Source organism: Lithobates pipiens, unplaced genomic scaffold, assembly GCF_037356315.1.
Source record: "Lithobates pipiens isolate NorthernLeopardFrog02 unplaced genomic scaffold, aLitPip1_a1.2 Scaffold_13, whole genome shotgun sequence".
Lineage (NCBI taxonomy): Eukaryota > Metazoa > Chordata > Amphibia > Anura > Ranidae > Lithobates > Lithobates pipiens.
This window is the reverse complement of record NW_027507718.1, coordinates 199,347,715-199,357,914: the sequence shown is the minus strand read 5'-3', so window position 1 is coordinate 199,357,914 and position 10,200 is coordinate 199,347,715. Positions and strand designations below refer to the sequence as shown.

The following is a 10,200-nucleotide window of genomic DNA, read 5'->3' as shown; positions in this document are numbered from 1 at the left end:
TGCAAGCTCCATGCAAGTCCTTCCTTTATGCTGCCAGACACCTCCCAGAGCAGTGTGAAGAATTTGTGCCAACCACCCACCCCTTTCTGCCCCTCTCCCATTAACAAAACGTATACTATTATTGTCCAACGCAAAGCTTGCAGGGGAGATCCTGTCATTCATTCATTTTTCCTCCATTCACAGAACACGTATTGGCTGCGTACATTTGCAATATGAAATTACCACGATTCTCTAGAACTGAAATTACCTTTATTTTAATAAACAAGAGGCAAACAGACATTGCAAATTTGCATATAAAATAGAGGCTGTAACGGCACACTAAGGGAAAAAAAAAAAAAAATCTCTCAAACTGTTGCTATATACAATAAAGACATAACTCAGATGCTGAACTTTGACACGGTTGGGATCTGAGTGCAAGTATAAAGACCTGCGTTATAAGCCATACTGTGGTGGTGTCAGCCCTAAACTGATTTTAATCATGTGATTGTAATTCAAGGTTTAATAACTTGGCCACATCCTAAAAGACAGGAGTCCGTCTGCCTTTGACCCCTGGTACAGGTAACACTTGAATGTATAAATTAACTGATCAGGAGAATCTTCCAAACTCAAAGGCAATAAGCACTAAGTACTCTGTGGTGAGGTTCCTCTGTAAACATCCTCATGTCTGATGACGGCACCATTACGGTTTGCCAGGAGTAACATCTGTGTAATCTTTCAGTACTCCTGCCAAGTGGTCATTGTGAGTCTTAAACCTGCGTTTCTTCTGTGAGTTTGACGTCTTCCTCTTTTGTACTGGGATCTGAAAGATTTATATAAAGAGATTAATAATGGGGTACACAAGGTTTCATTTATATCAAACCTACTTATAGCATACATACGTCTAGGGAACAGTTTACATACCGACAGCTTTAACAAAATAGACACAGACACACTTTCCCCAGAACAATGTCCCCATTAACCACCACTCACACTTTTTTCTTTGGAAAAAAAGTCACCAATATTCCCCACTCTTCCAAAGAACCATGTTCCATTAAGCAATACTCCACAGATCCAGGCCCTCATTAAATCACCACAAATGGAAAGATTGAGCCGGCAACACTGTAGTCCTTATAACAATTTATTGGCAACTGATTAAAGGATTGGCAATAAAACAAAAAAGCGGATGAGTTTCAGCGCGAGCCTTAGATATAGCCTACCAGTCACCAATAAATTGTTATACGGACTACAGCGTTGCTGGCTCAATCCATTCATTTGTCTTGTTCTGGTGTGTACGAACACACCAAGCCCACCCACCTGTGCGTGGATCTTGCAATCAGATTGGGTGTTCCTTATTGTGTGCACTGCTCCTCTCAGACTTCCCATATATTGTCACTCTTTCCACAAAGCCATGCCTCCCATTATCGTCACCCTTTCCAAAGAACCATGCTACCATTTATCACCACTCTTGCCAGAATAATGAGCCAATTATCAGAAAGCTCCTTGCCTTCTGAAATGCTCTGCACCACTTCCTGGTGGCTACATTTAATAGTTAGGGTCCACAGCCTCATATGCCCCTTAACTCTAGGTCCACACCAGTGACTAAATCCACTAAATCAAAGCTGTATATTGGTCAGCACCATATTATGCTTATATCCAATGGAGATTGTGAAGGTGGAAGATAAAGACCATTGTGAATGAATAGCACATCTTGAAAAGTACAGCTGCTTGAAGAGGCCAGGAGTACGCCACAGCATACGCACAATTTTTAATACATTTTGTAACTCAAATTTAATTTAACTTTTTGGAAAAAAGTAGTATAGAATGCTGCTGAAATACATACAACTTTCTTTGGTCCAGTTTCCTGCATAGAGGTAATGCCCTGTCTCTTCAGATAGTCCTCAATCTTTTCGTCATCCATGGAGTCAACTGGTACACTCCTCCATAGCTTCTGAAATTCTGAAACATAAAACATAAAACATGTCATGCCTGGTGAATAAGCTAATAAATTCCATTACAGAGGATATAAAAGTAGAATATTTATGACTGATGTAGTGATAAGGTAAACCATGCAAACCACACCCATAACTTAGCCAAGATAGATAAGCTATAATCATTGGATTATAATTGTATATGAGTTGGTGTGCTTCATGAGCATGAATACCCAGGCTGACAGCATCTTTTAGGGCACATTTACACTTGTTTCTACTTTATACACATCACTACACTGGCAATAAACATTCTCTGTGTATACTTCTTTTCTGGCTGTGGTATACAGAAGGTAAAATAATGGGAGAAAAAGAAAAGCACTCAGTCTTGCAACTAACAGACGGTTACCTGTACTAATGAATACAGGTCTATAAATGAAACAAAGATCATAATTTAAGTTGTTGAATAAGTGAAAGGTTTCAGACAGTATAACTTGAAGAAATGTAGTCACAAATAATATAATTGTAATGTCTTTTTTTTCCCCTTTATATAGAATTTCCAAGAAAAATAAAATTACTTCTACCCCCATGATCTCTCTCTACCTAGTGACACTTTCTGTGGTGGGATCCTCTGTGGCATCACAATACCAGATGTCACCAAAAGACAGAGCATAAGATAGGCTCTGTAAAGGACTACGTTGCATTCAAATAACGTGTCAAGGGGATCCCTCTATTAATATATGAAGAGATCAGAAAAGAACATGTTTTTGGTGTTCCTTGAGCATTTACCCCCATAGCAAATTTACTGCTAGAGGATGACCCTCCTGTGCAGAATAACGTGTATATACATATATGTGATTCTGTACTTCTGCCTTCTGCTTTGATTCTTAAGTCTTATTAATAATTTCATAAAAAATGTATTAATATAGCTTATATTGTCAACTACATTACGTTTATGCAAAGAGTCAATATTTGCAGTGTTGACCTTTCTTTTTCAAAACCTCTGAAATTCACCCTGGCATGCTGTCAAATCAACTTATGGGCCACATCCTGACTCATGGCAGCCCATCCATCCTTGCATAATCAATGCTTGGAGTTAGTCTGAATTTGTGGGGTTTTCTGTGATCGCCTGCCTCTTGAGGATTGACCACAAGTTCTTAATGGGATTAAGGTCTGGGGAGCTATGATGATTGATGATTGACATATGCCACCGCTGTAGCGTTGTCTCACTGGATCCTGATCGGACACTCTCATTGACCATATGGAGAGGCATAGCCTGATCACTCGTAGCTCGAGCACATTGATCAGCAACTTGGATTCCTCCCCGACCAGAGACTCTGGGTCGACTGTGCTCCCAGTACTCCACCCCAGCCGGTCAGGCTGGCGTCCGTTGTGATCACTGTCCAATGTGGAGGTAGGAACGACTTCTCGGACCGAAGTGCCAGGGATCTCAGCCACCAGAGCAGGGAGTTCCTGACTGACTGGCTCACCCGAATCTGCCGATCCAGGGATAACGGAGATTTGTCCCATTTCAACAAGGTCTCCTTCTGCAAGACTCTGGTGTGAAACTGGGCGTACGGCACTGCCTCCACCATGAGCCCCAGGACTTGCATGCAGAAGCGTAGCGACGACCACCTGCGGTTTATCAACAGTTTTACTGCGGCTCTGAGAGTCTGCAGCTTGTCTGGGGGGAGAAACACTCTCACTTCCATGGAGTCCAGCAGTAAGCCTAGGTACTCCAGTAATTGAGTCGGTATAAGCACCGACTTTTTTAGGGCAAATAGCCACCCAAATTCCTGCAGGGTCTGCATGGTGATCGCCACATCCTCCTTTAATTCTGAGGCAGAAAACGCTCTCAAGAGGAGATCGTCTAGGTAACCTATGATTGCGATCCCACATTGTCGCAGCAACGCCAGAACTTGAGCCAATACCTTGGTAAAGACTTGGGGGGCTGATGCCAAGCCAAAAGGGAGAGCTGCAAACTGTTAGTGGTCATCTCCAACTGCAAATCGCAGAAACCTCTGATGCCGTAGGCATACAAGTATGTGCAGGTACGCATCCTGGATGTCCAAGGACGCCAGGAAGTCCCCTTGATGGAGTGCAGCGACTACTGAACTGATTCCATTCTGAACCTGTGCACTTTCACAAAGCAATTGAGGGCTTTTAGGTCCAAGATTGTAGTTCCCAAAAAGGAAGGGGTACGTCCAAACAGGTTTGTGTAGAACACCTGGAATCTTTCCGGCTCCAGAACAGGTACTATCACCCCGCGACTTAGTAGCTCCCTTACCGCCCCCATGAGGGCCTCCCGGCAGCCCGGGAATAAGGGTATGCTGGAGGGTAAGAATCTGTTTGGTGGCCAAGAGAGGAACTATCTTGTAGCCAGAGGAAATCAGTTCGCAAACCCATTGGTCGGACAGCCGAGAGGCCCACTGGGCTGCAAACTTCCAAAGGCGACCACCCACCCGTGAGACAGGCGAGGGCAAACCTTCATGCGGTAGCACTGTTGCTCACAGCGGCTTGTTAGGCTTGCGGTTCCAGGGATGCTTTTGACCTGGGGATGTATAGCCAAAGCCCCGGGTTGACGAAAAAGCCTTTTTTGTGTGGACAATGAGGGCCCTTGCTTACGGCATGGCTCCTTAGACCAGCATTTTAGCCAAATCAGGCACCTCAGCACCACTGCTGACACTGAAGCCCTGGATAACAGAGGGAGGGTATCCAGGGCCGAGTCACAAATGCACTTAAGGCCTTGCACTAACTGGTCTGCTAGTTCCACGCAGACAGGAGAAGCCTGTTGCTCCCCCAATTTGTGGTGCAAAGGTTTTGCCCACTCAGTAAGTGTCTGTGACACAAGTGCAGAGGCCAGTACTGGTCGCATTGCTGACCCCACAACCGGAAACAAGGAATGGCCACTGCCTCGGCCCTCCTGTCCGTGGGGTCCTTAAAGGCAGGGGTCCCCTCTACTGGGATCGTGGTTACTTTATTTAACCTGGATACAGGGGGGTCCACGACTGGAGGAGCCGACCATTTTTTCAGAAGGCTCTCCTAAAAGGGGTAACGCACCGCCATATATTTTGGGACCAAAAAGGTCCATTGCGGTCTACCCCATTCCTTGTATATGAACTTATCGAAATAAGTCAGATGATACGGAAACACCTTCGGTGCACGGGCTGGCTTACGGGACCCAAAAGGGGCCGCTACATCAGAGGAATCTGCTGTATCCCGAATCTTCAGGGTATCACACACAGCTGTGATACGTGCTCCAATTAGCGCTTTGTCACGCGCGGACCCGTACGGGGACACATCCTCACTGTCCGATCGATCCTGGTCAGCGTCATCTGAAACGACAGAACAGGAGCCACCAGTCTCAGCGGGGCCCGAGTCTGCGTCAGAGCTCTCCCCAGAGGACGGGGGCAGGGGCCGCCGCTTTTTACCACCTTTGCGTCCAGAAGCACTGCACTGTTTGCAGGCAAACTGGTTGCAATTGCCTGGAGTTCGGGGGAAGAAACACCAGTTTCTGAAGCCTTGCTGACCCACCCTGTCCGCCACCTGTTGGAGACTTAGCCTGCAGCAGTTAGGAGGGTGGGACTATACACCTGTCCTGAGGGGCCCCCACCGCAGGACTCACCACCCTGACTAAATTCCATGCCATCCAGCTAGTAGTGCCTGTGTCAGGTCCCAGGTGTCTGAGAGGAAACCGCACTGTACTGAGCCTCAGGGATCAGCGCTGGGCATAAAAACCGCGCTATGGCTAAAACAAAAAGGTTGTCGAGCGTCCAGCATAAAGGACAAACACAGGGAAAATGACAGCCATTTTCACACTACAGAAAAATGGTTCCTGACCATGCTTCTCCCTGGTCACATCAAACATGGCCACCAAACAACTGTACACAGAGGAGAACAGTGAAAAGGGGCAGAGAAAATGGCAGCAGACAGCTGTATGGCGATCAGCAATAGCAGACCTCCAGACACCCAGCGGAGAGACAACAGACACCCAGGGGCACAGCCACCCAGCGCAGCACCCCACCCAAGGTTAGAGCCTCCCAGGGGACCCCTGTCTATGGTACATACACCGCTCAGTAGCCCATGCAGCACACTGACGCAGACATCAGTAGCCCGGTCATATGTGCGCCCTGGAGCATTGCGCTCACCGGCCTCCCCTGGAGCCTGAGGGGCATGTCGTGGCCGACCCAGCACGTGGCTATGGTCTGCACACGCTCGCTGGCCAGGCTGGGGACTACAAGGACAAGGGTATCCAGCCTGTCACCCAGCCAGCTGTTGATAGCAGATCACAGGATCTTAAAGGGGTTGTAAAGGTAAATGTTTTTTCACTTTAATACATTCTATGCATTAAGGTGAAAAAACATCTGACACTGCCTGCGCCCCGAGCCCCCCCCCCCCCCCCCCCGTTTTACTTACCTCACCCCTCGAAAATCCCGCGCTCGGCCCCGCCGTTCTTCTTCACCACTCAGCCTGGCCGCTGATTGGCTGGAGTGGATGGATGGAAAGCAGCACAGCCATTGGCTCGCGCTGCTGTCAATCACATCCACTGACGCGGATCGCTGGGGGCGGGGCCGTGTGATACAGCAAGCGGCTATAGCCGCTGGCTGTATCACGGGAGTGTGCCCGCAGATGCTTCTCACCATGTGAGGGAGCTCGCATGAACGTGAGAAGTACCTGCGGGAGGAAGCAGAGACAGCCGCCGAGGGACCCCAGAAGAGCAGGTTCGGGGACACTCTGTGCAAAACGAGCTGCACAGTGGAGGCAAGTATAACATGTTATTTAAAAAAAAAAAAAAAAATGTAACTTTACAATCCCTTTAAACTTGCGCAAAAGCCAACTTCTGCAGAAAAAAATTCCCGGACCGGTGGGCTCGCAGGGTTCCTAGATCCATCTCCTTCACTAGGCAGAAAAAAACTGAGGCTGCAGGATGCAGGCTGGGGGGTTGTTACTGAAGGGACCACCCCTTGGGCGGAACTAGAAAGTTATGTTTCTTTGTACATGTTAACATGTTCTGCCTAGTCCTCTCCTGAAGGTGGCGTAACAACCCGACGGTCTAAAGTAAAGGAGCTGTGTGAGTCAGTGAACGTAAGAGAAATTTATATGTGTCCATATCAAAACTTTTGGCCACGGTTGTATTTAACTAGAAAATCCACCTTTCCTGAGGAGGATTTTTATCTTTCTCCCCCCTCCTTTCTGACAAATTCAACTGGTACAGAGCTGCACATTTTAACCCTTTCAGAGAAGAGTTATGGCACTGTTCAAAATGTACGGCATGGTATCTCCCACTGGCTACTCGTATACATACTGTGCACCAGTGTGCCCATATAGTTGGTGCACTCTGGGCTATCACCCAGGGTTTTGTACCCAAGATACTTTTTAATCTACTGTCCAGTATCAAAATATGCCAGTGACTATTCAAAAGGGGCTGTACTGGTACTAGTGTATACCATATGTGGTCATAAGCCCAATCCTCTCTGAGCTTTGTGTGTCCTCTCGCTCTCTATTTGGCGTATTTCCCTCCTATCTTGTTGTAGGGTTTGAATTCAACTTTTTTCCAGGTTTACCAATTTTGGGTACCCCATGACTCAGAATCTTTTCAATTCTCTACTTTCTACATAGTACTCCTCTATATTTGAGTAATTTCTCCTACTCCGTAGGAATGATCTGTAGCAATATTAGTGCAGACAGACAGTATATGTGAGTAATAAATGCCAGTGAGTCCATGTAGTGACCTTGGTTAGATTCGATGACAGCCTGATATTGGACATAATACACACTATAGTGAGTCAAGCAGGTGCTATTGTGTACTTGTGTATTTATGAATGGTGTGTAGTCCTTGTTGACAATGCGAATGTTATCTATAGCCCAAGAATGATGGGAAAGTGAATGGTTCCTGCCACAGCTTTCATTTGGTATTCCTGCTATTCTGGGCCTTGGTTGAGAGATGAGGGAAACAGTTGGAAATTAAATGCTTCTGTAACCACAATGGTGGCAAATCTTAGCACAGGAGCCAAATATAGTAGAGACACAGCAGAGGATTAAAAAAAAAATCCCATCAAGTTCCTAGGACGTGTGAGAAAGCTATATGAAAAAAGTGAAAAACACACAACAGGACAACTGCTTACAGGTTCACTAAAAATTACAGCTCTAATTCAGCTACATTTAAAACATTCCTTTAACGTTAGATACTGTGTTTCAACAAAGGGCCTAAGGACCAAGTATCTGAAGCAAAGCATGATCCAAAAACTGGCAGTAATCAGGTTCGCCAAAACTGAAATGAAAAGAAGAATCCGATTTAGGTCTGTAGTAAGTGTGAACCATGTGAGATATACTTAACTTTGAAGCTTGTTGGGCAAGAACCCCCCACCATTAACTTTCATTATGGAAAATAAAATTGATCACCTGGGAGAAATCCATGCAGCTCATGCTGTGGTGGGCATCGAACTCGGCATCAGCAACACAGCACTATTGTTTAGGACTGCAAAGTGCCTCAGCCGATGACTGAATCACATTTACTGAGCCAAACTTGTAATATGAAAGGGAACACCAGTAGTATCTGGCACACTTTTCTCTCCCCCATATAATTAACAAGAATGTGTATATGTATTAAGATCAGTAAAGAAAATGTGGTAAGCTCAGAATAGAAAAAATTAAGGGAAAAAGGAGTCTAGTAGCCAGATCATATAGATACATCAGATTGATCTCAAGTATCTACTGTCAGATTTATAGTCAAATTTGTTATATACACACAATAGGTTTGATATGGACATATCATGTTCTTATACAGCACTGCAGAACCAATTTATGAAAATAATTATAGCATTATATCCATGTTTATCAAGAGACCACCACTGTTTACAACAGACTGAAAATCCTGCTACAGTGGTGAGATGAGAAAGAAGAAAAAAAAAAGAACGCAAAGTGTATCTGCTGCCACCCAGTGGAAATAAGAATTAACACAGCATACTAGATAATTGGCCCGAGTCACATTCACATAATCTAGGTCATTTGAATTATTATTATGGACATGTACAGTATATTGTGCCAATTTATACAGCTCTTTAATTACTGTACAGTCACATCAGTCCCTGCCCTAAAGAGGTCTAGTTTATACACACACACACACACACACACACACACACACACACACACACACCAGGGCCAACCTAGAGTGAAGCCATTTAAAGTGGTTGTATAGTCGATTTAGGTACTTTTACCTACAGGAAAGCCTATAATAAGGCTTAGCTGTAGGTGAAAAAAATATCTCCTAAACCTGTACGGTTTAGGAGATATTCCCCTCGCAATGCGCCGCTGACTGCAGCGGCGCATGCGCACAGGGGATTCTCGGCTGGAAGTCCGGCAGACTCCGGACCCTGACGGGAAGAAATCTCCCGTGCACATGCGCGGGAGTGACTATGACTTCGCTGGCTCCGGCGCTGTGAGTGGCCAGAGCCGCGATACCCCGAAGAAATGCAGAGGGAACATGTCAGCTCCCTCGGCGTGGATCGGGCCAGATGTCGGGGCCTCGTTCTAAGGCAAGTATTTCATAATGAGCTAGTATGCGGTGCATACTAGCTCATTATGCCTATTCCTTTGCAGGTGAGTTAAAAAAAAAAATATTTCAGCGGTATACAACCGCTTTAACCTACAAGCATGTCATTAGAGGAAATAGAGGAAAACAGGGTACCCAGAGGAAATCCACGCAAGTGCAGGAAGAACATGCAAACTCCATGCAGACAGCATCCTGGCCAAGAATTGGGCCAAGGATGCCAGCCCAGCAAGGCAGAAGACATTTAATTCACTAAAAATTACAGTATAAAAATGTTCACATATGTTAAGCCATTCACGGATGCTTTTTTAACCGCATCAAATTCGCATAGCATGTAAATGTGACCGGCTTTTAATGAAGCAAGTTCACACATGTATGGGGCAGTCAAGGAGCGTTTTTGAAAATGGTCCTGTGCCTTTTATGGTCAGGTTCAGGTGCAAACTCAGGCAAAGATTTGCACCTGAATCACACCTGAAATGGTAAAAAGAAACGCACCAGACTCCAGACTACAAACCACAGACGCATATGTGTGAACCCAGTCTAATTCTACCAGCATGCTGTAGCAAAGCAGCAACAAGGGTATGATCTTAGGAGATGGAACCTGTGTCCCTCAATGGACACTGAGAAAAGAATGAGAGTACAAAAATACTATTTTCTCTTTTGTCCATTGAGGAACAAAGGAAGTCTTAAACCTTCTGGTCTTCCAAAAGAAGCCCAAATGAGACGTGAGAAACAGCAAATAGACAA

General features: G+C 45.5%; 1 protein-coding gene across 1 annotated transcript in view; it reads right to left on the bottom strand.

Annotated features, from left to right (window-relative positions):
• Nucleotides 1-227: 227 nt before the first annotated feature.
• Nucleotides 228-10,200, bottom strand: part of GTF2E2 (general transcription factor IIE subunit 2) — a 135,724-nt gene continuing 125,751 nt past the window's right edge. The window contains exons 7-8 of the mRNA XM_077476119.1: nucleotides 1,820-1,935; nucleotides 228-799 (exon numbers count right to left, since the gene is read on the bottom strand). Of these exons, the coding sequence (XP_077332245.1) occupies nucleotides 680-799; nucleotides 1,820-1,935 (236 nt within the window). The 3' untranslated portion in view covers nucleotides 228-679. The remainder of the gene's footprint in view (nucleotides 800-1,819; nucleotides 1,936-10,200) is intronic.